Genomic DNA, 27,904 nt, shown 5'->3' with positions numbered 1-27,904 from the left:
ACGAATGCACCTTTGTTCTCACACTTTTTCACATTTATACACATTTTCCAAACTACGCAAGGTTGAAAAATGTGAAACAAAAAAAAGGCCCTTTTCAAGAGGCATTCAGAAAATGATGCATCGGCCTCCAGAGAATGGAACAGCGGCGTATGGTCATTGCGACTGATGTCTGCGGGCTAATGAACTGAGAAGCATTTGGAGAGTGTGCGTAGAAGAGAGAAAGCGGGGGGGGGGGGGGGCGGACGAGGGAAATGGAGAGGGGGGCCAAAAATATATAAAATGTAATGACGAAAATGGTTATGCCACTTCATGAGCCAGATATGATTAGATTCTTGATATGAGAAAAAAACTGAAATAACTCGTGCGTTGGTGGGGAATGAAAGTGACCCTTGACACTACTTTGTACTGCACCGCGGTCAAGCAAAGCGCAGGCAAGCAGTATGAAGTTTTGGAGGTGGGGTTAGTAGATCACATCGAGATACTGGGAAACTTACAACCTGCTATGGGCGTGACCCATAGAGAGCTGTGAGGCGACCCGTGGAGAGCAAAACAGCACGAGGGGTTATGACCAGTCTGCATAGGTTCTGAGTATTATCTGAAATACGTTTTCTCCAACTTGGGAAAAAAAATCAATGAAAAAAGGAATTTGAAACACATCCGAATGTAGGACATGCCTGAAAAGGAGTCTTGAGACCATTTCAGTAACCAGTCCTCCTCCTGCCTGCACACAAATCCCACTCGTCGCAACCTCATCCTCATGATGCACCTACGAGGTTTTTCTGGCTCTTAATATTTCAGACTTGTCACAAGGTGGATGCATTCCGTCTGAAGCGGCTGTAGTCAGAAAACCAATACATGTTCTTGCGCCAGGGAATGGTCCCCAGACGATGATACTACGAACTACTCCTAGGGTCCCTTCAGCGGGCCTCACGTATCCAACACCACACGGGGCTCATTCACGCTCGGCCGAGAGTGTTTTGGTGCATTTCAGTCACTTATGCGTTGTATCACTCAAAGATGTATTTGGACAATTTTATTTATATCCACGCGTTTTGATGACTTCACGTGAAATCATTGATGGCAAGGCTAACCCCATACGCTCAATTAATAGTGGGCAGTTGCCTGGATGAAATTCCAGGAAACCCGATCCACTTGCTTAGTCCTCTGACAAAGACGTCAGGCCCCGTCAACTATCCAGCCACCTCATTTCCAAGTGTCTCACGAGACTTTTTGTAACGTGTTCGTCAAGTGTTCGGCTCATGATTTGGAACATTGCGAGGCACCTCCACGTTGCTGGAATTCATCACTCGATCTTTTTTTTTGCCTTATTTATGCAGGAGCTTTAAAACTGGGCAGGTGGCTCGGTGGGAGAGCGAGCGGCACCAAATTGGAAGGTTGCGAGTTCAACTCCTGATTAAGGGTTGGCTCGGCAAATCATCCCTCCGGGATCGACACAAAAGAATATCGCTTATTGGGAGTCAACAGTTTTTGTTCTATGGAGAGACTCACCCCCACCATTGGAATGAGGAATATCCACCACTGGCTCCGGGCTGTAAACAAGAGATGAATACGACCTACATGCTAATTTGAGCAAGACATTTCTTGGCTTTTGATTTTGTGTTTACTGCTGTGTTTCACAATGTAATCAGTAGCTCTGTATTGCACCTGATTAGTCAGTAGCTATCTACTGATTAGTAATCAGTAGCTAGCAATCAGTAGTTAGCAATCAGTAGCTAGTAGCTAGATTCTACGTGACTTTACCGAAATAACCAGCTACTGATTACATTGCATCTAAAATACGCATAATATTAGACAATGTGTAGACCCAAATGACATTCCTATATATATACTGTATATCTTCAAAAATTACTATTACTACTCAAAAATATTTAAGTATTTTAAAGATGCCTTAGTGAATAGTTTAATAGGTTTATAGTGAGAATAGGGTTTTCCCCTTTTATCTGGCAACAAAACGGGTGTTAAGTTGTTAAAACACCAAACTGAAACCTTTTACACGGAATCATGTCTGCATTAACCACAATACTTGCGGTCAAAATGCAAACAAAAAACATACTCCGATAATATATGCATTGTCTCTAAAACGGATTGGTCCACACCAGAGACAGCTTTCTTTTGAGCCTCGTCTCAAACGGTGTTAGACCAGAGGACGCCAAAAGGCCTGTTTTGTTGCCAAATAAAAGGGGAAAACCTATTCTCATATTTGGGTACCGTCAAAGGAGGTCCCGTGATGTAGATGCTCACCCAGACCTCTCATTACTCTGATAGTGCATTGTCTTTGTGCTGTACGCCTTTTGGCGTCCTCTGGTCTAACACTGTCTGAGACGAGGCTCAAAAGAAAGCTGTCTCTGGTGTGGACCAATTAGTTTCAAAGACAATGCTCTATTATCAGAGTATGTTTTTGTTTGCATTTTGACCAAAAGTATTGTGGTTAATGCAGACATGATTCCTTGTAAAAGGTTCCAGTTTGGTGTTTTAACAACTTAACACGTGTTTTGTTCCCAGATAAAAGGGGAAAATCCTATTCTCATATGTTGGTACTGGCAAAGGAGATCCCGTGATGTAGGTTAATAGTGTTACATTTTACGTAGGCAAATATTTGTTTTCATAAGTGACCCTACACTTGGCTTGTTAAAGGCCATGGGTAGGTAAAGGATGGAATATTGAAGTAATGATACAGTTTTGCATGAGCTAACTTTATCACAATTGTCAGATGTCTGCAGCAGACAGATAGCTTTATGGTAAAATCACGTACTGTATTGTGTTCTCCACAATCCAGCATTACCGATAGATGATATCTGTGTTGACAACATTGTGAGATATCATCACTTACACAAGTAAAAAAAAATCCCCCGTATAGCTTTTACAGACTGGTTGGGGCAAGTGCTGTAAGCAAGCACCTGTTAATGCTGGCCAACGAGGGGGTGGGTGACCAATAACATGCCCGGCCACCTTTGTCTCCCCAATGCTGATGTTCACACATTGCACCAGGTACTCATTTAAGGCTGAGATGACTTAGGTAGGGGAATCCCAGGAGCGATTCAAATATTTGCCACTGTTTATGCAGTGCGCTAACTACTGCGCTACCCACCCCCCCCACTATCGCTTACACAAGTAAACAAGCTGACCAGCCTGCCTATAAATTGTGTATACACACATGAGACGTCCATACCAGGGATCGGCAATCAAAATAACAGGAATATTTCAAGAGCCGAAATGCATGTGGTGAATGCGAGACGGTGGGTCCTTAATCAATAACGTCACGAAGCAGTCCTTAAAGAGCATCCAAAACCCTTTATGTTTTTTTTTTTACCAATGAAAGTGTCACTGAGTCTTATTACTCTCTTTTAGTTGGGTCCTGCCAAGTTTTTCGCAGTAGGAGCAATGCGATGTACCGTCTACAGTGTTCCAATTGAATCATCTGTTGTGTCGTTTTTCTAAATTGGCAAATGTAGACGATGGTGTCGGTACACAATGGCCTGCTCTTGTGAATGACATCACACGATGTTTTAACATCCACTTGTGAAGTACACGCTGCGCAGTGCGCAGTATTCATCGGGATGGCCGCTGATTCGAATCTTGTACCTCTGCAACAAGTGGCGATTACGCCACCACTGGGCAATATCATTCCCCTTAACATACATAGTTTGAAAAAATACTGGGAAGTAATAACAAAACTAGAAATACAAAGCTATATATTAAGCAAAAAACTTAAATTGTTAAAGTTATTATTTTTATAAAAAGTGTCTCTTTAACCTTGATTTAAAAATAGTAACTGAAGGTGCATTTCTGGCAGCGAAGTGTGGAGATATCCATAACCTCGGGGCATCATAACAGAATGTAGCGTCTCCTTTCCTTTTTAGGTTTACTCTTGGATCATACAAAAGGCAAGAGTCAGCTGACCTCAATAGATGCACGCACGGACTGATATGGAGTAAACATCTCAGTGAGATAGTCCGGTGATAATCTGTGCAGTGCTTTATCTATTCAAATTAACGCCACAGCAAACTGGATGCCAGTGCAGTGATATCAGCACAGGAGTTGATGCATTTTTTTGTTCGAGTAACCCTAGAAGCTCATTGGAAACAAACTGTGGATGTGACAGGAAAATCAAGCACTATCTAGAGTCCAATCTAGAAGAAAACAAAACCATGAAATTATTAATCGGCATCAAACAGAGAAAAGGAACGGTTTAATGTTGGCCATGTTTCTAAGATGATAAAAATAAACTTTTTTATATCATCCTCAAAACATAGATCTAAATAAAAAAAATAACTCGCGAATTTTTTTACTCAGATTTTTAATTGTGAGTCAGGTTACCCAAATCTATTTTTGTCGATTCTAGCTTCTATTCTGACAACCGAGCGGCAAATTAAAAAAAATCGTCAGTCTATATGTGAGTTTAATTGCTGGAATTTTCATTTATATGACTCGGGCAGAAGCTGAAGCAGCAATAATCTCACCGGGTTTCATTGTGTAATTGTCAGCATACGAGTGAATGTTGGCGCTGCGTTTCTCGAATGGTTGGACCTGCTCTTAACTTAAGTCGAGAAAATATTATGGGACCAATAATGGGGCCATGAAGGATACATTTTTTATCAATGTTTTGGGAGCACGTGAGTACACCGCCAAATGTTGTGTTGAGCACCCTCCTCCACCTGATGCATCCACCAAGACCAATCCGCAACATCGGGCGATTAATTACCGGCGTTCGACTTAACTGCAGAGGCTGAGCTCCGTTTGGAGTGTGAGGCTAAAGTGTAACATTGCTACCGGTTACTAGGACACGTTATGTATATAGATACCTGTCAAATGAGCGTGAATCCAGTCATAAATAGGCAGATTACTTTTATAGTGGCCTTTGCTTGCATTGAGTTTGGTGATTTTAATTAAACCTATGGGGAAAACATACAGATACCAATAATCTCCAACAGTAATAGTCATGGGAACCCTTCGATTGTCGGTCAACTTTAGGCACACAAAGTACATACAGGAGTCTGCATCTCGGGGTTGTTATCTAAACTTTAATTACTGTTTGCTTGCAACGTTACTCTCTATTTGCTAATTTAATTGGGAACGACACAGTGGGCTTGTATATATGTATGTTGAACTTAGTAATAGGTTTTTTACCCTTTCAACTGGTACAAAAACTGACACCTTTATACAAGGCATCATGTTTGCAATAACCACAACACAAGCAGTCAAAATGCAAACTTCTTTCGCACCTTACGTAGCCAAACATGCTCATCGGAGGTGCGGGGAAATTAGAGGTGCGGGAACACTGCCAATTAACAGCATCGCGTGAACAGACACGCCACTTTATTGCTGCTTCAGAAGTACACCGTGGATTTCGCTCGTAGTTACAACCAATTATTTTCTTTTCCAAAGTCCTGGCCAGGCTCGAAGCTGCTTATTTCAACCGAGCTGCGTGCTATAATGTTTATAGCTGCAAGCAAATGTACACGCGGTCTACTTAATCAACGCAACAAGCATTATTCACACAAATGCTTGCAAATGTATTTTCTAACACGTACTGTATTTATCACACTTATTTACTCAGAAGAGCCTAATTTTTTCAGGCGGGTCCCAGTAAATTTCAACAGATGGGACAATATTTCTTCTATGTGTTTTCCCAAAATGATTATATTGCGGGTAACCTTTCAGATTTGGCATTAACATATTTTTTACACCAGCTGCTGTATGTTAATTTACCCAGAGTGCAGGCTTAAGTCCCATTTGCTTCTGGCTTTGAGAGAGTTACATTTGCAAAACGAGAGAGATTCCACGGGCATTCGCTGCACCGCCTTCGACGGTGACCGGGTTAGGCTGAACGATCGAGAGAAGTATGCTCTTCACCCGGTGCGCTCACCGTAGGGCAGACTTTGGTCCTCCGTCGATACGTGATAACATCAGCGATACTCAAACGCCACCCGTGGTTCGTCAGCCGTAACTGCATTGACACTGCGCGCACTGCGGTGCGGGCAGTGCCAATTATTGTGGATTTCTGAGTCGTAAGAAGAGGATGGGATCTGGAAAGAGCTTTTTGGCATGCAATTGCAACTATAAATATTAACCCTTACCTAAAGCACTCAGCTGCCTTGCGATTGCTTGCCTACCGGGTACACAACGTGATTTAACTTTGGTTTCATACCAAGCAAATTGCTCAATTCTGGAACTCACTGCGGGTTTGTTGGTTTAGGACCATTAGCAGCGATGGCATTGCAACTCCATCAGCTTTGAAGAGGGAAACGCCTTTACTTGTGATTTTATGTTAAATGGCGTTGTCTTATTTATAATTGTGCTTTGTATATAATGCTCGTAGGATTCATGTTTGATGTTTTGACACCAATTTTTCCGAGTATTGTGCATTTGTTGTTGTTATGTGTTAACAATGTTTGACATCAGCCGCCCGCCATTAAACCGAGTTGCCGAGTTTAACAATTTATGATCTCAGATCAATAACCGGTAACTGCAGAATACAACCACAATGGTTAATTCGTTTATTTTGACTCAATTTCAACTCCGAGGCTTACAATGTTTCGGTTTGATGATATTGCGATGAACCCTTTCCAAGACCCATAATCAAAACGTGCAAAACCCAGTGTGGCTAAGAGTGCTTTCGAAGCTTGTTCATAAATTGTTCTGTGATACTATTTTACGAGCGCTATCCTCTGATACAATGTGATTCACTGTTCAATGTAAGCATAATTTTGAATGTAAATTAATTCAGCTCGTGACGATGAAAAAAGGGGTGCTTGGTTGTTTTTTTCCCACCGTTGCTGGGCAGAGGCCCAGAGGCACATGACATCAAGTGGCCATCGATGAAGGCTACTGTTAAGGTTATAATAAATAACGGCACGTCTCTTAAATCGAGAAAAGGCAACCATAACTTGGGAAAGAGACGATGGCAGAGATTTCCAAAGTCGAGCAGCGTGAGAAAAGAAGTAGAAAAAGACGTGTTGTGACCTGCGGTGTGGTGGGTGAGTGAGTGAGTATGTGAGTGAGTATGTGAGTGAGTGGTGGGTGGGTGAACTGTTGTGACCTGCAGTGTGGTGAGTGAGTGGGTAGGTGAGTGGTGGGTGGGTGGGGGAGTTGTTGTGACCTGCAGTGTGGTGGGTGAGTGAGTGGGTAGGTGAGTAAGTGGTGGGTGGGTGGGTGAGTTGTTGTGACCTTTGGTGTCGTTGGTGAGTGAGTGGGTGGTGGGTGGGTGGGTGGGTGAGTTCTTGTGACCTGTTGTGTTGTGAGTGAGTGGGTGGGTAGGTGAGTGGGTGGGTGAGTTGTTGTGACCTGCAGTGTGGTGGGTGAGTGAGTGGGTAGGTGAGTGAGTGAGTGGGTAGGTGAGCTGTTGTGACCTGCAGTGTGGTGGGTGAGTGAGTGGGTAGGTGAGTGTTGGCTGGGTGGGTTAGTTGTTGTGACCTGCAGTGTGGTGGGTGAGTGAGTACATGAGTGTGTTGTTGTGACCTTCATCGGTACAAACAGCACTTACCCCAGCAGTCTGTTAAAGGCTATACGTGGGAGCTTTGTCTCTGTTGTTGGAGACCTGCAGTGTGGTGGTTGAGTGAGTGTGTTGTTGTGACCGGGCAGTGTGGTGGTTGAACACAATGTGGATGAGACGAAACAGTCAGCGTCCGCGAGCTCGAGTCCTTAACATGGGAGGAGAAATCAGTAAGTGAAGTCCACGGGAACAGTAACCATGGACGAGTGCAAATGTAATTGGGAGAGAACAGATGCCGATAAAAAAACTGATGCGTTCTTGTCTTCGTCTTGACCCCCCCCCCCCCCATGTGTCGCTGCGCTATGGCAGGAAGGTGCGCTACGCCACAGGGGTGGACATCAACATGCGCGTGGGCGTGCACTCGGGGAACGTGCTGTGCGGCGTCATCGGCCTGCAGAAGTGGCAGTACGACGTGTGGTCGCACGACGTGACACTCGCCAACCACATGGAGGCCGGCGGTGTGCCCGGGTACGTGTCACGCTCGGCGGAAAGTGAATTCACAGAGAGGTGGAAAAGCGTTGCGCGCCGTCTCCACCGCTCGTCCGAACCCACATTTATAGGAGCGTATAAAGCAACTGGAGTGTCGTGGTGGCGAGATGTTAACTACCTCGCCTGGTATGCAGGACGTCGTGGGTTCGATCCTAACCCAGACGCCTGCTGCTGTATATTTAGAGTTTGTGTGTTCTCTCTGTGGTCGCGTGGATTTTTCATCCCGGTCCTCTGGTTTTTCCCTCCACATTTAGAATCAAAACGCGTTGAGAGTATTTGGCTTCTATAATTTCCGCATTCCAAGCCACTTCGTTGAGCTATCATTTGTGGCCAGCTCACGTCTGCAAAAGAGCTTTATAGCTCAGTGGGCCTTAACTGGTAAAATAAAAAATGGTTTAGTTTAGACTGTGATCACCCATAACAGACCATGGGACATATAACGACTAGATACCAGATTCACAAAGAGCATTGAAACTGCCCAAGTAATTACAACGATCAAAATAACGTACACTGCGAGAGTAACTGATAAACTAGCCAGATGTTTGGAAAAACAAAACATCCGAGTCAGATTTGGCACTAGTTTGCTGTACTAGTGACGAATTGGCATGTTCTGTTTACGTGACAACCCTTACTAGTTGGCTGTGTTGGGTGGTGGTGGGTTTTAACGACACATTTATATATTTACGCGATCTAACCGAAAAAAAAAACTCTTTAATTGGTCGTGAAAGCCTACGTGTGAAACTGGCACACTAATGCCTAAAAACAATCTTGAATAACTCGCGGATAATAGGATGTATTTTGCAACATCACAGATATAAGGGCTACAGTTTAAAGAAGTTATCCTGCCTTGTCAGAGAAGGCATCTGTTGTGTTGATAAAATAACGTAGTATTTTACGTCCATGATCAATGGGTCTTCCGAACCTGAAATATCTGGAACAGTTTTGATTTCTCTGAGTTTCCACAGCATAATGTGGCCCATGCAACAAATGCTCTGGGTGTTTTGGTGTGAAAGTCAAGAGCCGTTCGTGAACACCTTGGGATCCCAAGTCATGCTGAGGAATTACAGAAAGTACAGAAAAAAAATTCACTAAATGATTATGCACCGTCTCGATTAGCACAGTTGGCTATGTACAGTGCAAAAGAAGTTCAACATACATATTCTTAGGTTTTAGGTAAAGTCACGTAGGTAAAAAAATTAAAATTAATAAAAGTAAAATAAAATAAAAATCACCTAGGCCTACAACAGTTTGCATATGAAAGTTGCGATGGGTATGGAATCCAAATATATATAGAACATTCAAAAAATGTTTACACTGAAGCTAATTTAAAGTGGGAGAAAAACTACTGTGAGTTACTGGTATTTAAGTATACATATATACATGCATACCGCTACTGTGCATGCACACTTGCTAGTTTATTAGTCTACGCAACTATGATAAAGGCACTGCTCATTCTACCAAAGTGAGTGTGGGTAGGAAAGGTGAAATGCTTTCCAATTTAACCTAATTTGTTGAAAATTATTATGCTGACCATCAGCGATCGCTAACAGCACTTGCCCCAGCAGTCTGTTAAGGCTATACAGGAGATCTTTGTCTTTGTGTGTGCGTGCACGGTGCAACCGGTAGTGGTTGTGGGGAGCGATAGTGTAGCGGTTAGCACGCTGCGTTACGAACCCGTTCGATTCCTGCTCACAGCTAACATATTGACGATTATCTAAACAGGTCCTGGGTCTCGCCTAGATCAACTCAGCCTCAAATGAGTACCTGGTATGGTGTGTAAACATCTCCACTTGGGAGACAAAGGCGGCGGGCGTTGTGCTGGCCACCCACCAGTGTGCCGTGCCGGCCTTCATAGCTGCTACTCGCTAACTGCACTTGCCCCAACAGTCTGTTAAGGCTATACAGGGGGGATCTTTGTCTTTGCACGTCGAGTTTAGGACGTGTGTGTGCGTGGTGGCCCCTCGGCTTGACCTGTGTGCTGGCTGCAGGCGGGTGCACATCACAGAGGCCACGCTCGAGCACCTGCACGGGGCGTATGAGGTGGAGGAGGGAAGAGGCGTCTTGAGAGACCCCTACCTTACCGGCATGAAAACCTTCCTGGTCATCAACCCGCAGGTGTGCTCATCGGCGGAGAATGCGGGGGGGGGGGGCAACAGGTGTTACGATGTTCAAACACAGACTTGATGTTTGAACACCTTAACACCTCCTGTTTTATTGCCAAGGATAAAACCTATTCTTACTTTTAACACTTTGATACTCGCATAAAGGGCCCCATAGATATTCACCTTTCTCGTCTGGGTTGCCGTGTTTACCTCCAGGGCGAGAAGGAGAGCCCTCATCTGTCGTGCAAGTGCTCCAAGTTCAGCGACCCAATGCGAGCTTCTATGCGCATGACGCGTTACCTGGAGTCGTGGGGCGCGGACAAGCCCTTCGCTCACCTGCAGCACCGTGACAGCGTGCCCTGCGACCCCACTGCTTCCTCCAACGGCAAGATCTGCACCGTGGTGAGACAGCCGCAGCAACGCGAGCGAACGCGCGTGTGTGCACACACGCACACGCACGCGCGCAAATACAAATGGCAAATGGTAAAGTATCCCCCGGTGAGCGGTTTAGGGTCTGGTGGGACGCATCATGTCAGCTCCAGTCAGACCCAAACATCATTCCAAGCTGGTCTACTTCCGCAAATCTAATTCCGGTATTAGATTTCAAGATACTTTTTTTTTCAGATCCAATTGCTCCAATAGCGAATTCTAATCCCTACAGCTGATCGGGTATTGGGCTCAGAATCCATTTACTCTAGAGAATAATAACCAGGTTATGCAACCTTGCATGTACCAAATAGCAAACAAAAAGTGAGATAATCATTTTCTGAGAAACAAAACATGTATTTGTGACTACACAAATAAAATATAAGTTCTGTCAGCTGGCACTGCCATTCTATACTGCTTTAATGAAACAACCCCAATACCACAGTGGCATTGGCCATCTGAGGTTTTTGGGAACTTAATCCATAAAAAGAATTTCTCTTTTTACTGGAAAAGGTTTTGCAACTAAATTCAAACTAATGAGAATGTGCATGGTCGGTTATTGCATTGTTGCTATCGGTCTTGTGTCACAACATGAAGAATCCATTCATAATCATGAAATAACCGGTGCACTCTATGAGGGATAGCACGGCTTGTTGGAAGCGATCATTATTTATGAACTCATATTTCAAAGTTTCCTTTTTATTATTTAAAAAAATTGGGTTCCCAGAATTTTTGCTACGACATTGTTACATGATTGTCACAACCAATATATTGTTTTGGTATTTTTACGGTTGTAATTTAGCCAAATCAAGGGGAAAATAAAGGTTTAATATGATGGGGTATCTTTATTTTGCCTTCGTTAGTGACAGGGTTGAGACCAGCAACTCTCTACACTTGAGAACCTGGCTTTATCACGGAATCCCTCCAAGACTAACTCATTACCTCGGTGGTGTTGGCTCAGAACTCTGACCTCTGAGCACCCCGACCACCTTTGTGTTATGAGCTGCGACAGGCTCAATCAGTGCTCTGCTTTTCCACATGGTCCGTATGTATAAATGGGGGCTTTGTGCCTCTGTGCATGTGTGCGTGTACATGTGCATGCAAGACAGAGCGGTTTGTATTTGGAGGAGTTGTCCTAATATCTCACTTGGAAAAGGCACTTAAAATGCAAAGGAGGTTTTCTATACGGTACTACATATAGCTCTTTTTCAGAAGCGACCTGGCCACAAATGATAGCTCAACGCAGTGGCTTATCACGTGGACATTTATAGTAGCTAAATATTCGAATTGCATGTCGATTCTAAAAAAAAGCTAGAGGTCCTTGGATAAAATCCAATCGACACGGGGAGAAGACTCAAACGACAAATATACAGGCATCAGGGTTGCGATCGAGCCCACGACCTCCCGTAAACTGGGCGAGTAGACTAACATCTCAACACTGTGGTGCCCATACGTTTGTTTAGATTTTTTCAAGCATCCTGATGACTTCACACAATATTTACATTCACAGCCATGCAGAGTTGCCAAGCAGAGGGAAGTTTTGCGCTGTTATTCGTGACTGTCAGCTGTCAGCTGTCAAACCTTTGTGCTTATGAATTGCTCATTCCCCATTATCCTCCATCCACGAGGGGACAGCCCCTTGTGGAAAGTAAGCGTCCTCAAAACTCCCTAGCCTATTACATTGTTCATGCTCTTATAAACAGTGGCTTGTAGCATACCAACTAGCTTTAACCCAGTGGCTGAAGTTCAATTTTCGTATTTCTTCGTGTGATCTCGCGTGTGAGGACATGTGTGTGTGTGTGTGATCTCGTGTTTGAGAACACGTGTGTGTGATCTCGTGTGTGAGGACACGTGTGTGTGTGTGATCTCGTGTGTGAGAACACGTGTGTGTGATCTCATGTGTCAGGACACGACTTTTTGTGATCTCATGTGTGAGACCACGTGTGTGTGATCTCGTGTGTGAGGACACGTGTGTGTGTGTGTGATCTCGTGTGTGAGAACACGTGTGTGTGATCTCATGTGTCAGGACACGACTTTTTGTGATCTCATGTGTGAGACCACGTGTGTGTGATCTCGTGTGTGAGGACACGTGTGTGTGTGTGTGTGATGTCGTGTGTGAGAACACGTGTGTGTGTGTGTGTGTGATGTCGTGTGTGAGGACACGTGTGTGTGTGTAAATGCATGGGACGGCCATACACTCAAATATAACTTGATCGGATGATGCGTGGCAGGGCCCCTAATGGGACATGGTGGCCAGCACCGTCCCCCCCCACTCCTGTTGTGTGGGCGTGTATTGGTTTTGTCTTTATCCTCTCCTGATCAATTTTAGGTTATCAATTTTTTTATTAAAAATGTTCAACATAATTGCATGTGTCACGGCCTGAAATGAATGAGGCTTGACAGCACTGCAACTTTAAATATAAAAAAAAAAACTTTCATATAATTGCAAGTTTAACTTATTTTTCCGGTGAATTACACATTAAGTCACGCAACGCTCTGGATAGTTCCGTTCTTTATTTGTAGAATTCCATTGGCATTGTTTGGTTTATGTTTACGTTTTCCATTTGGATGGGTTAATAATCGTTGACTTCCCTATCCAGAGGCTGGCCTCGTTCAGGGCTTTTAAAAGCAAATTTATTGCCACTGTTCTTTTCTTCTTCAAATTTGACATCGTGGCCATTCCAGCACCACGCATGTTCACTTACTTTTTCGCACTCATGTCAATAAACCCATCCCGGCAGAAGTAATTATTCTGAGAACTCACTAGGTGACTGAGCATCAATCACCTCGGACTATTGGGTAATTAAATTGCCTTTTTCAGAGTTGGAGAGATTTTTTTCTCTTTCACTTTTTTCCACAGTACCATACGGCAGTTGTGCTTTTGGAATCTGTAGATCAGTCTTTCATGTTTCGGGCCACACATTTAATGATCTGGCTCTCCAAAGCCCCTGAACATTGAGCAACATAAAATGTTATATCACTCAACGGTGGACTCAGGGCCCCCCCTCCGTGATGCTGATGAAGCGGCTGTCGCCAGGCTTTCCAAGACGAACAAACGATAATCATAATAATAAATAATCTATAAATTATACGTCATCATTTACCTAAAAAAAGCCTCATTAAGTCAAAAAAACTTTGGAGGGGCCTAGTTTGGGAACTTTAGCCAATTGGTTGTTATATTAGCACAGGAGAGGTAATGATACTATCCAGAGAAAATACGCGGGTGTGAGGGGACCGCAATCAAAAGTTTAACACTTGGATGAAGCAACCGACTGAGTGTGCACTTAGTGGAATGACGCTAACGCAATCTCAAATAAATAGAAATTAATGTGAGGCGGATGTCCCATCCAGAACTCCGAACCCGGAACCTCAAACGCATTGGCTTGTCGCACAAGACACAAAGCCTAATTAGCAGTGTCCGTCTGTGCTTCCCTGACAGCTGCTCTTACAAACACAGTACAGTACTTACAAACCCACCATTCTTTAAAGCAGATGCCTTAACATTGGCTTACTTGTTTACGTGTCTATTGTGTGTGGGTTTTTTTCTCTGCAGGACATTCAGATGGTGCAGATTAACCCATCGAGGGAAAGGTCAGTAAAGTCTTATAATTGAAGGTGTTCATGTTCTCACTGTTGAGAGTAGCTACTCAGCGTGCGCTGGGCGAGAGTAGGCACTTCACTCGTTGATGTCCGTACAACGAGAGAACCGAGAACACGACCAGAGTCGCACTGGTTACAACTATCTAATCTAAGCGCCAATTCCAACTAAAAAAGCAACAACCATTTAACGTACCCACATGCAACCGCACTTGCACCGACACAGGCGTTGAGAGGAATTAGCACGTTAACTCTATCAAAGGCTCAAAATTAACTCATTAACTCCGAAGCCCGGTTAACGTCCTGTGCTCCGTGTGTAATAAAAATGTTCTGCTTCTGGACGAGTGCAGGCGCGGAGGCTTTCCTCCGTCCGTTCTCGTCCACAAACAACCCTTTGACTTGGCAGCTATCACCCGGACCAGTGATCGGTATAGGGGCTCCCCACAGTCCCCTCTCAGTCCACCCAGAGAAAGTGTCCCCCCCCCACCCTTCCCGGGGTGGACAGCACTAGCAGTCTTCCCAACAAACGTCTCGTAAATCAGCCCCTCACGACGACCCCTCATGATCCCCCCCCCCTCCCTGTTCAGTCTGTGAAATTCCCCCCAAAAAATGTTTGTCACATCCCTGCCTGATCCGGGCCTGTGCCTACTGGACGTATGCGACAAAGAGCTTTATAGCTCCTCACATTCCTCCAATATGAATACATGTTCTGATTTCGATCTTTGAGCCTCTTGAGAGCATTGGCAGACATTCCCCCATATGTGGAGGTTGCCCTCGAGCAAAGGGCTCCTCTGCCCCGAGGGGCCTCGAGTTGTTTTGGCCTACAAAGCCTTTGAAATCAACCTTGGGCTCAGCCTCGCTGCCGCACACATTTCTCACTTGCAGGGATCAAAGAGCCTCCAATTACTTTGAAGTAATTTGAATCCTAATTAAATTGGAACTTCAAACACAAACACGGTTCCCACATTCTGCCAGCAGAGGTGGTTATGTCCTGATAAATTGAAATAATTTCAGTCTACAGAAGTGTTTATTCATTGATCACCCCAGTTGTCGTTGACTTTGAAACCAATTTCGCGACAATGTGTGTTTAGAATGTGATGCTAAAATACAGAATGTGATGCTAAAATATATGTAGCGCCAACTGAAAGTTCAAAGGTCACCCTTGCTCATGGGCAGTGCTCATCTCTGTTGGTGTCCTTGAGCCGGTGGTAGAAACTCTGCACGACTTTGGTGGAGCCAATCTCTCCATAGTACAATCACTGTTGACGTCCCACAAAGTGGAGCCAATGTCATTGGCCCTCGAGGGTTGAACGACTGATGAGCATTTTAAGTCTTTGCCATCCGAATTTCAGTTGTATTCTCTCACTGGCCAAAATTATATCCATATGATGAGGATGTTTTCATATGTTGTACCAAAATTGGAGCTTTCAACTACATTTGGTTAAGTCTTAAACCATTAGTTGGTGCTGTGTACAATCATCGCTGATGGGGAGACGCAGGCGGCCGGATGTGGTGCTGGCCACAGTATTCCCTCACATGCCATGCTGGTCTTAACCATTTCCCATTCCAAGATGTCTGCAAGTTGCAGGGTGGGTGTCCCATTCACCGCTAAATCTTGGAACACGCCAGCGGCTCAGCATTCATTTTATTTAGAGCAGCGTAGCGCCGTTGTTTTTAAAGACGTTGTGCTCACCGCAGAAAACTGTCGCGACACGACCGCCGCACTCGACGATAGCTGTCGCCAAATTGTGCTGCATGCCCTCCCGCATGGCCTAGTGGCAGCCTCGGTACTGATGAAGTTACTTCAGTTTTTCTACCCAGTTCGTATGTGTACGTCATCGGAATGGAATCATAAGAAAGACTGATCACGTACGTGATCGGAACAGGAAAAGAGTTAATGTGTGCTCATTATCAGCACTTGCTGATAGAAAGTCTATAACTCAAAATGGGGACTATTATTTAATTCTTCAAATAAATACTTGCAATAAGGCTAATTGCATTTTTAGAATAAACATGAGCACTTTAAGTGCTGCCAGAGTGTCATATTATGCTAACATAATAAATCTGTAACTTATATCAGCGAATAATATGTAAACTAAGGATCCCATTTGCAATTACATAACATTCATCATATCGAGTTCCTGTCACACAGGTTCGTTAGCTTTGTCCTCTGAGTGAGGGCAGTCGTGGCGCAGGAGTTTGAGCACTTTGTTGCAAGCCTGGAGACTGAGTTTAAATTCCAGCTATGGTTAAAAATCAGTGAAATATATATCTGAACCAGTTCTGGGCCTCCATTAGGTTAACTTAAGGCTGAAATGAGTATCTGGTGCGGTGTGAAACCATCAACACTGGGGAGATGAAGGCGGCTGGGAGTGGTGCTTATCATGCCGCCCTCTCGTGAGTCACGTCGCCCGTAATACGTCTTGCTAGTGGCACTTCTCCAGGAATCTGTATGGCAGTAGGGGGGACAATTTGTCTTCATGTGTGTGTGTGTGGGGAGTGATAGTGTAGCGGTGTAGCGGTTATCTCGCTGTGCCATGAACCCAGAGACACGAGTACGACTCTCGCTCATGTCCAACTTCAGTGACGGTCATCTGAACCGGTTCTGGGCCTTCCCTAGGTCGACTCAGCCTTACATGAGAACCAGGCGGCCGGGCGTGGTGCTGGCCACTCAGCCCCACGTGTGCTGTGCCGGCCTTCATAGGTGCTCGCTACCAGCACTTGTCCCAACAATTTGTTAAGCATATCCGGGGGATCTTTGTCTTTGTGTTTAATAAAGGAGTCGCTCCCAGCGAAGGCGTTTTGAAGAGGAGCTGAACGAAAGAATGATTCAAGCCATTGAAGGCATCAACTCACAGAAGTAAGTCGTGCGTAGTGCGTGGCCGCACAGAGGCAAGGCCATGAGTTTACCAATGGCGGCATTGCACACATCCAGCCGACGTGCCGCATGAAGGTGGCGTCGTTACAGGAGGCAGGGCGAGAAACACATTGCCCCCTCCATGGTGTCTTGTTTAAACACTCTGGGTTTTCTGAGTCTCTCAGAGAGCTGAATCAAACCGCATGTAGGTATTGAGGTTATTATCCTTACTTATCATGTCCAATGGTTGAGGACATATTATCTTCAACCTCAAATAAAGGTTGGGTAGAACTCAGTTCAATTGCCCAGTGGTGTAAATTCCACATTCCTATGACAGGGACTATTTATTCTCTTGAATTTCAACATGGTGGTCGAGCATCACCTGGTTGTGTATGTTGCTGTATTATCTGGACCGTAAAAGGATTATGATAGTGATAATGATGATGACTGTTATGGGGCTAAATCAACCATTGACAGATTTGCACTCACTGTCTTACAATGCAGAACTCTGCTGCATTGTAAACTCAGCTTCACCTTAGCCACTGTGTGATTGAAAAAGTAATAATTGACAGCCCTTTGTCAGTTTAACACATAGGCTTAGGGTTAGATCGCATTATCATAAATGTGTCGCAACCCTCCACCACCCGGCACGGCCAATCAATAAAAAATGTGTCACGTTAACAAAACGCCAATTAGTTATTTCTTCAGCCCACCGGTGTGTTTGAAAGGTGAATCCACCACATTTATAATTTGAGTACGACGTTTCGCTAGCAATTACATCCAGCATCTTCGGGCGATTTGCCAGAATAGTGAAGCCATCCACCTGCTTCCAGTCGTAAATAGTGCAGGACGACGTCATCATTAGTGAACCACTGAACCCCATTAGGTTTCGAGATCAGATGTGGATGTGGGGGGGGTATTGTAGTTATATAATAGATCAGTAATCAGCCATTTAGTATGTGACTCCTCTATAAGGAATTTCAATGTGTATTGTGTATTACTTAATGATATGCTTCCAGGCTGTGCTGAGTCTATAGCTATCACATCGGGTGAAATTATTTGTATTCTTCTTAATTTCGATTGATTCTCTAGTTAGTCTTGGCCAGTACTAATTGCACATAACGAGGCAGAGAAGACTAGACACGAGGTTGCCAAAATAATCGAGAATAGCAAAATACCAAAAATAAATATTAGCTTTGGCGAAGCAAAAGCCTTAAGAGAGCTTCGATTAAATAAATAAATTTAAATTCTGGCAGCTGATAAAGGCCGCACTACTGTAGTGATGTTCCGAACAGATTATGATAATACAATTAAAGATTTACTGAAGGAAGATACCTATATTAAAATTAAACGAGATCCAACCAATACTTTAGAACGCAAGACTCCTGCAATCATTGAAAATTCATTCATCCCCAAGACTCAGCAATACCAAAGTAAGCCACGGGCCTCAAAGCCACCAAGATTGTATGAGCTACCAAATATTCGTAAAATCGGTATCCCATTACGATCCATATTACGTACAATAGGTTCTGCCACATATAAATTAGCAAAATATGTAACTAAACAAATACAGCTCTACATCGGTAGGACATCTTAATTTTTAATAAATTCAGAACATCTTGTGAATTTGATTAAAGGTAGTAAACTTAACCCTTAATGATATTCTGGTGAGTTTCGATGTATTTACTCTTTTCACTAAGGTTCCAGTTAATTAATCACATAAATTACTTAATACACTAGTACAGAAGACAGGTTTACCAGAAGATATTCCTAAACTAGCTGACCATTGTCTAAATAACACTTATGTTTCTGATGGAGAGGTGACTTCTTTAAACAAAAGGAAGGAGCAGCAAATTTGTACATGGAAAACTTTTAAACAAGAGCACTTGCCTCAAGTACATTAAAACTATCTTTTTGGTTTAGATATGTCGATGAGCTTTCTCAATGATAAAAGAGGGATGACATTGTCATCCTCTCTGCCGACAAGGGCAATGCCACAGTCATCATGGACAAAACCACATACAATAATACAATTCAGGACCTACTTAATGATGGTAGCTATACAAAAATTAAAAGAGACCCCACCAACAACCTTGTTACAAAAACCAACAACATCATTACTGATTCGACATATTTAATCGAACAAACCAAGCGGGTTTCCTTAAATCCATCTGCTGCTAGACCACCAGATTATATGACTTTCCAAAAATCCATAAAGAAGGGACACCCCTTCGTCCTATTGTCTCCACGATTGACTCACCCACTTACAAACTGGCCTGATTTCTGTCTGAGACCTTACAACCATTCACTGGTAAGAGCGCCTCAGCTGTACTTAACTCGGCTCACTTGGTATCATTAATCAATGATATCTCACTATATACAGGTGATTTGCTCGTTAGTTTCGATGTCGTCTCTTTGTTTACCAAAATTCCTGTGCCTGACACCATTGCAATCATTGAAAATTTGGTCCAACAAGGACTGAATACTGATGTACCGGCCCTGGTTAGACACTGCCTCACCAACACTTCACCTGGAATGGAACATTCTACAAACAAGTTGAAGGCATCTCAATGGGTTCTCCCTTATCTCCGTTTGTAGCCAATCTTGTCATGGAAAAATTTGAGACAGACGCCATCCAGGCATCCAATCTACGTCCGTCCTTGTGAAAGAGATATGTAGATGACATGTTCGTCATCTGGCGACATGGCCGACCAGCTCTGAACCAATTCCTCAACCACATCAATTCCATACACCCAGCCATCAAATTCACCATGGAGGTGGAAAAGGATGGCAAGCTACCATTCTTGGATGTTTTAATTGAAAAGAGACCAGATGGCTCAATGGGCCACTCTGTCTACAGGAAAGCCAGCCCTACGGATGCCTACCTAAAACCTGACTCCCACCACCATCCATCCAAGAAGAAGTCCCTTATCAAAACTCTACACCATAGAGCTCAATGAATTTCCGACCATAATCACCTAGCCAGTGAACTGGAACACGTACACCAGGCCCTCAAGATGAATGGATATTCAGACGACACAATCCGTGAAGATATCACCCCAACCTTGGGAAAGAACCATCTCAGGACCCAATCAAAATCATCACCTTGCCTTACATAGCAGGGGTCACCAAAAAGATTTCCAAAATCATGAGCAAACACAAGATCCAGGTTCGATTCAACACAGTACATAAAATTCGTGATCTGATCCCATCCGTGGAGGATGTGATCCCTGACATGCAATACTCCGGCATCTACAAACTAAGCCGTGTCTGCAGCACTAGTTACATTGGGGAAACTAAGCGACGTGTCTCGGACCGCGTTCGTGAGCAGGCTGATCATTGATTTAATGCGGTTGGCTCACACGAAATTGATTTCTCTAAGACGAAGGTACTTTGCAAACCCACTGGCTATCAACAAAGATTTGTTCATGAAGCCATCCATATATACAGACATAGACACAATTTCAACTGAGAGGATGGGTATGAACTCACCAATGACTGGAAGTACGTTATCAACCAGTTTAAGTCATAACTGGCTGTAATGTTTCCATTTTAGCACTGTACACTGCTCACCAGTTTTTTAACCCCTCACATCAACATAACCTTCTCTGCCCTAAATGCGGAGGCACATGGTTTTTTTATTTCTCGCATTAACATAAACTCCTCCACCCATGCTGCTGACACTAGAGCTATGCCCATTTTAAACCTTTATAAACAGTTTGCCTTTACAGGCTGACCCCTGTTTTTTTCTCCTGATGACGACCGCTTGTGTTGTGATCGAAACGTTGCAGGTTTTTGTTATAATATTTTTTTTAACCTATCTACGTGACTTTACCGAAAGACCCAAAGAATATGTCGATGACACTTTGGTTTTCTGGCCACATAGTAAAGATACACTTAATGGATTTTTAAATAATCTCAATGCACAAAACCCGGCCATCCAGTGATCAGATTATCAAAACAATTAAAATATCATATATCTCAGGAGTAACTGATGAATTAGCCCGTGTTTTGCAAAAGCAAAACATTAAAGTAAAATTTGGTATGGTACACAAAATAAAAAAAACTAAAGATGGATTACCGAAGTTATCAACATAAGTTGTATATCAGATCAATTGCTAATGCGGTAAATGCTATATTGAACAGACGGGACGTAACATTAGCGTAAGACTAAAAGAACACCAAAGTAACATTAAATTATCTCAAACACAACTGTCGGCAGTAGCAGAACAGGCTCGCCAACAAGAACATTCAATTGATTTTGATAACGTTGAAGTGTTATGCAAAACTAATTATTACTGGCCAAGACTAATTAGAGAATCAATCGAAATTGAGAAGAATACAAATAATTTTAACCGCTCTGATAGCTACAGGCTTAGTGCAGCCTGGAAGCGTATTATTACGTAATACACAATACATATTGCAATTCATTATAGAGGAATCACATACTAATTAACTGATTACTAATCTATTATATAATTACAATACCCTCCCCCCCACCTCCGCCTCTGATCTCGAAACCTGGTGGGGTTCAAAAATAATGACGTTGTCCTTCACTATTTAAGACCGGAAGCAGGTGGATGGCTTTACTATTCTGGCAAATCGCCTGAAAATGCTGGATGTAATTACCAGCGAAACGTCGTACAACTCAAATTGTAAATGTTGTGGATTCACTCTTCAAACACACCGGTAGGCTATAGAAGAAACTAAGTGGCGTTTTGTTAACGTGACACATTTTTTTACTGATTGGCCGTGTCGGGTGGTGGAGGGTTGCGACACATTTATAATAACGCGATCTAACCCAAAAATCTTTATTATGAAGCCCTTTGTCAATCTGCTGCTGGCTAACAGGGCTCCCTATGCTGTGTCAATCATGAGGTTTTTTTGGCTATATACAGCACTGAGACATTCTGAGTCAATTTGAATTTGATTAAGGTATCACTCGCCACTGATGCTAGCTATGGTTGGAAATTGAGCGAACGTGCTTCAGTTGGTGAGAGACATGTTATTGCCCTTGGAAAGAATGATGGGCTTAGTTGATCCATCATTGCGATTTTAACTCACTATTTTCAATTGGGAATTCAGTGCTCAAATCGATGTGTTCAGCGAGGGAGATTGTTGTTTTGTTTAATGTTATCAAGCAACAGTGCCAATTGGTAGATGGAAAAACAAACCAGCACACTCTCTGTGGCATATTTATTATTTTATCTGGAGAGATTAAAAACACTTGAAATGAGTACATTTCAAATTAATATTGCAAATGCTGTGAGCTATTACCGCACTCCGGCAGCAATAAACTGCGGGGACATTCATTAAAACATAAAATGCCTCATTTCCCCTTCACTGGGTTGGGGCCTCGGGTTGCCCTGCTGTGCACAAGCTGTAGACAGAAAAGATTGTCTTTGGAAATTATCTTTAATGTGGAAAGAGTTTCCAGAGGTAAATTTACATTGTGTGAGTTTCTCATGCTTCTAGAACGACACTCCTACTGTTGATTACCGCGCTCTACAAACCTTACCCTGAACTGAAAGCCTACTGACAATTATGCTTGGCTAATTGTGCATGACAAAAATCACAAACGAGGAAGTGTTGCAACGTGCCCAAAAAACAAACCTCGAAGTGGACCTCGCAGCTGATGTTGACCGGACTTTCACTCCATAGGAGTGACAGCAGGTGTTTTAAGCTCACACTATATGGGGAACTAAAAGTGGGCAAGAGCTCTCCTGGAGGACAACGACTCATAAGCTACACAGATAACTCTTATACCAATTTGCTGTACAGCCAATCATTAGGCCATTATATTTGCTGCTTCGTCCATCACTAAACTCCGCCATCGCGCGCCCTCTTCTTCCTTTCCATGCTTGTGCCCTCACCTTTTTTGCTCCACAGGCAGTGGCTCAAATCAGAGGACATCCAGAGATTCTCACTCTTCTTCAACGACAGAGCCTTCGAGAAAGAGGTGGGTTCATCGTTCAATAGTGAGCACAGAAGCGAGCCCAGGCCTGGGCAAAGCCACAAAGCCTCACAGCGCGATTACATGGGCAATCAATGGTGGTGTACTAAAAACAAACAATTGGGTAAGTAGGGTGGGTCTTGGATAGGATACATATAGCCACTTTTGGATTCATAAATGCGTTTTAGATGCTGGAAGAATGTTTGTACTGTTTTATGGGTGAGAGAGCTAAACCTAAGCAGCTTTAAAAAGCAGTGTCTGGCTTCGAAATGTAAACGCGGGATAGGCTAAGACACTTGGAAGTTTTGGAGTAGACTGTGTCAAAAACACATTGTTAACATACTCAGGAAGAGGTGGTTGCAATGCTGCGCTCATTACCATGCAGGGTGGACTGTGCAGGTGTCCTGGGGCAGTCGTTGGAGCTGCCCCCTTTAGATCACAATGGGGAAGACCTTGCGCTCCATGGCTGGACACTTTAAGGGCAGCCAGTGGAGGCTGGGAGTCAACTATACAATCTCTGAGGAATCTAGCAGAAGGAAGGAAGCATTGTGAAGATGTGTTGACGTCAGTCGTATTAGCCGTTGTGACCTCTTCACCTTGATAAAATATGAATGTTTAATTTGTACTATGGGAACCTCATTTGCCAGTTAAAATATGATAATTGGTTCTTTACCCTTCTATCTGGCAACAAAACTGACACCTTTTTACAAGGAGTCATGTTTGCATAGACCGCAATACCTGCAGTCATAATACAAACAAAAGAACATAACTCTGATAATGTGCACTGTCCTTGAAGTTGATTGGTCCACACCCGAGACAGCTTTCCTTAGAGCCTAGTCTCATATGGGTTGGACCAGATGACGCCAAAAGGCGCACAACTCAAGGACAATGCACCATCAGAGTATGAGAGCTCGGGGCAAGCATCTACACTATGGGAACCTCATTTGCCAGTTAAAATATGATAATTGGTTCTTTACCCTTCTATCTGGCAACAAAACTGACACCTTTTTACAAGGAGTCATGTTTGCATAGACCGCAATACCTGCAGTCATAATACAAACAAAAGAACATAACTCTGATAATGTGCACTGTCCTTGAAGTTGATTGGTCCACACCCGAGACAGCTTTCCTTAGAGCCTAGTCTCATATGGGTTGGACCAGATGACGCCAAAAGGCGCACAACTCAAGGACAATGCACCATCAGAGTATGAGAGCTCGGGGCAAGCATCTACACTATGGGAACCTCATTTGCCAGTTAAAATATGATAATTGGTTCTTTACCCTTCTATCTGGCAACAAAACTGACACCTTTTTACAAGGAGTCATGTTTGCATAGACCGCAATACCTGCAGTCATAATACAAACAAAAGAACATAAGAACATAACTCAGAGTTATGTTCTTTTGTTTGTATTATGACTGCAGGTATTGCGGTCTATGCAAACATGACTCCTTGTAAAAAGGTGTCAGTTTTGTTGCCAGATAGAAGGGTAAAGAACCAATTATCATATTTTAACTGGCAAATGAGGTTCCCATAGTGTAGATGCTTGCCCCGAGCTCTCATACTCTGATGGTGCATTGTCCTTGAGTTGTGCGCCTTTTGGCGTCATCTGGTCCAACCCATATGAGACTAGGCTCTAAGGAAAGCTGTCTCGGGTGTGGACCAATCAACTTCAAGGACAGTGCACATTATCAGAGTTATGTTCTTTTGTTTGTATTATGACTGCAGGTATTGCGGTCTATGCAAACATGACTCCTTGTAAAAAGGTGTCAGTTTTGTTGCCAGATAGAAGGGTAAAGAACCAATTATCATATTTTAACTGGCAAATGAGGTTCCCATAGTGTAGATGCTTGCCCCGAGCTCTCATACTCTGATGGTGCATTGTCCTTGAGTTGTGCGCCTTTTGGCGTCATCTGGTCCAACCCATATGAGACTAGGCTCTAAGGAAAGCTGTCTCGGGTGTGGACCAATCAACTTCAAGGACAGTGCACATTATCAGAGTTATGTTCTTTTGTTTGTATTATGACTGCAGGTATTGCGGTCTATGCAAACATGACTCCTTGTAAAAAGGTGTCAGTTTTGTTTAATTTGTATCAGGGTATTGTTTGGGCTTGGAAACCCTCGCCAGCATTGAGATAGCATACAGATCGATTTGACTAATAATTGGATACTGCACATTGCAATATCGTATACTGTAAATGCTTGGGTCAATTTGATCATGTAAATATATTTGTGTTACAAGCGTCACCTGCATGTTATGTTTTTTTAATATGTGTGTGTGTTTGTGCTGTCTGTGGATTGGGATGTTGTGTGTGCTGTGTGTGGAATGGGATGATGTGTGTGTGTGTGTTATTGGACATTGCAGTACAGAAATACCACACTTCCAGACATCAAGCACTACGTATCCTGTGCCTGCCTCATCTTCTTTTGCATCTTTGTTGTTCAGATATTTGTGGTGCCCAAGTGAGTACAATGATATATCCCCCATGCGTATCTTTCGATTGGGCCAAGTGCGGTTCATGAGCACCGATTGAGGATGGCGTAGCACACGATCTGGGGTGGTGGCGACTGGCACAATTCCAAATCCCCTTTATGCTATCTGCCTCCCAGGCCAGGCTCTTATTCCAATTTCCGCTGGGTGTTTACCATGACCAGGAATTGGAACATGGTTGGTAGAGTTAGTAGCGTACAGCAATGCATATATGCCAAGCTTTAAAAATATCCCTGCTCAAACGAGCATTTGTGCAGCGCTATTCTCCATCAGCGTTCCATATCTAGTTGTGGACATGGTACACTTACTGAGTAGGAGCCAAGTCCCTCTTTATGAGAAGTGCTCTTTAACTTCCAAAACATTTTAACTCATTGTAAAACCCCAGAGGGATCATGTGCTGGGTTGACCCCTGACCCCGGATTTGAACTCAACTTTTTGTTAGTTGAGCACTCCAAACACAGCAGCACCTGGCCAGCATATCTGTACAGTATATAGTATTTTTTTTTATTAATACCCAATATACCAAAGGAGCACACACCACCACCTTGTAAAACTTACCTGTTTAAAATATATTTTTTATATTATTCATCAAAATGAACTAGAGCAGCAGGTATAATTTTACAATACAGTACAATGTCGCATATCCAACCATCACGATTAGCACGGTTGGTTACGTACGGTGCAAAATAAGTTAAACATACATATCCACCCTGACCAATCACCCACCCGCATCCATTGCAGTATTTGTGCAGGGTGTAACTGTCGTTGTCTGTAGATGTTCACGAATCTGACCTCTTTGCGTCTCCACCTGTACCGCGGTCCCCAGCGAGTCGGATATGCAATGTTGTACCGCACTTATTCACTGTCTTTATTTTGACAAATTTTGCTTGTTGAACAAACATCTTACACGTGGCAAGAAGAGCACAATTGCAGCGAAACTTGAATTTTGTTGACATTTGTGTGTGTGTGGGTGTGTGGGTGTGTGGGTGTGTGTGTGTGTGGGTGTATGTGTGGGTGTGTGTGTGTGTGTGGGTGTGTGGGTCCGGCAAAACAACCTCCAACCTCCTACCTCCTCGCGTTGCCGGACGGGCAACACTGTCGTGGGCAGTGCTGTGGGGGGAGGGCCAATGCCTATTGGCCTCTCCCCTCATGGTGTCTGTGACCACCACAGTGGCTAAACGGGGGCTCTGGACGGGTGCGAGGGGCTGGTAACCCCTCCACCTTCAATTAACCACCACTAAACTACGAATTAAACATAAACCTGTAATTAATAAGCTTGTGCCGGAGGCCCCGGGGGGTCAGGCTTTTATGACGTCTCCTGGCCAAACCTCATTTGGCGGAGCCAGGAGATTGAATTTTCACCCTCGGGGCTCCTCCAGAAACAACGAAAAACCATTGCGGATGGGAATGTTCGAACGCTCACTGCGGAGGAGAGGCTGCCACTCCTCTGTCGGGAGCTGGACCGGTACCGCCTGGATCTCTGTGGCATTCAGGAGGTCCGGTGGACCGGTTCTGGCTCCTGCCACCATGAGGGGTGGACAGTCCTCTACTCGGGGCAGGAGACTGCCAAACAACAGGGTGTGGCTCTTCTTATGAACAAAAGAATGAAGGGGGCGTGGGAGCGTGGCGGTGAGGTGTGGGAAGCTGTAAGCCCCAGGATACTTTGGGCTCGCCTTCCCATTAACCAGAGGCGAGGAGTGGTGGTCGTGGTTACTTATGCCCCCACCGAAGACGAACATCCGTGGAGGGATGCAGGCAAAGCCGATGAGTCGGACGCTTTCTATGACCTCCTGTCACAGGTGCTGGCTAAAGTGGCCACTCGGGACAGAGTCATCTTGTTGGGTGACTTCAATGCCCGAGTTGGTCATGATGCTGGCACCTGGTCTGGAGTGATTGGAAGGCATGGGCCAGATCAGCTCAATAATAACGGTAGGAGGCTGCTAGATTTTTGTGCAGCCCATGGGCTTGTAATTACCAACACGCTCTTCCGGCATCGGCGCATCCACACAACATGGATGCATGCCGGGTCCAAGCAAGAACATCTGCTGGACTACATAGTGACGGACCAGCGGATGCGAGCCCATGTTCTTGACACCAGGACCTACCGTGGAGCTGATCTGCCCTCTGACCATCGACTAGTCATCTGTAAGATGCGCCTGCCATTCTTCCACTCCGGTGGTGGGTGTACACCCAGGATCCCATTCCAACCAAAAGTGGCCTGGTCTAAGTTAGCTGATGAAAGTTGCAAGCGAGAATTTCATCATCGCTTGCAGCTGGGGTTGGCATCGTCCCCCACTCCACCTGATGTCGAGGGTAAATGGGCGAGGTTTAAGACTGTGACTCATGCAGCTGCAATGGCTGCTTTGGGTACGCGGTCCAGACCTCCCCGGGAACCCTGGCTGACGGAGGAGGTGTTCAGGTTAATTGAGAAAAAGCGACAGGCCCACTCTCATCGCCTACAGCATCCCACGTCAGAG

General features: G+C 44.1%; 1 protein-coding gene across 4 annotated transcripts in view; it reads left to right on the top strand.

Moving 5' to 3' along the window:
- The window catches only part of ADCY2 (adenylate cyclase 2), a 300,516-nt gene that overhangs the window by 232,525 nt on the left and 40,087 nt on the right, over positions 1–27,904 (top strand). For all 4 annotated transcript variants that reach the window (XM_078864180.1, XM_078864181.1, XM_078864182.1 and 1 more), the window contains 7 exons: positions 7,823–7,981; positions 9,991–10,117; positions 10,321–10,506; positions 14,084–14,121; positions 16,907–16,987; positions 22,874–22,943; positions 25,302–25,399. In XM_078864180.1, coding sequence (XP_078720306.1) covers positions 7,823–7,981; positions 9,991–10,117; positions 10,321–10,506; positions 14,084–14,121; positions 16,907–16,987; positions 22,874–22,943; positions 25,302–25,399 — 759 coding nt within the window. The remainder of the gene's footprint in view (positions 1–7,822; positions 7,982–9,990; positions 10,118–10,320; positions 10,507–14,083; positions 14,122–16,906; positions 16,988–22,873; positions 22,944–25,301; positions 25,400–27,904) is intronic.

The sequence above is a fragment of the Lampetra fluviatilis genome, chromosome 17 (genome assembly GCF_964198595.1).
Source record: "Lampetra fluviatilis chromosome 17, kcLamFluv1.1, whole genome shotgun sequence".
Taxonomy (NCBI): domain Eukaryota; kingdom Metazoa; phylum Chordata; class Hyperoartia; order Petromyzontiformes; family Petromyzontidae; genus Lampetra; species Lampetra fluviatilis.
Note: the sequence above shows the minus strand (reverse complement) of the source record. Positions and strands in the feature narration are given on the sequence as shown.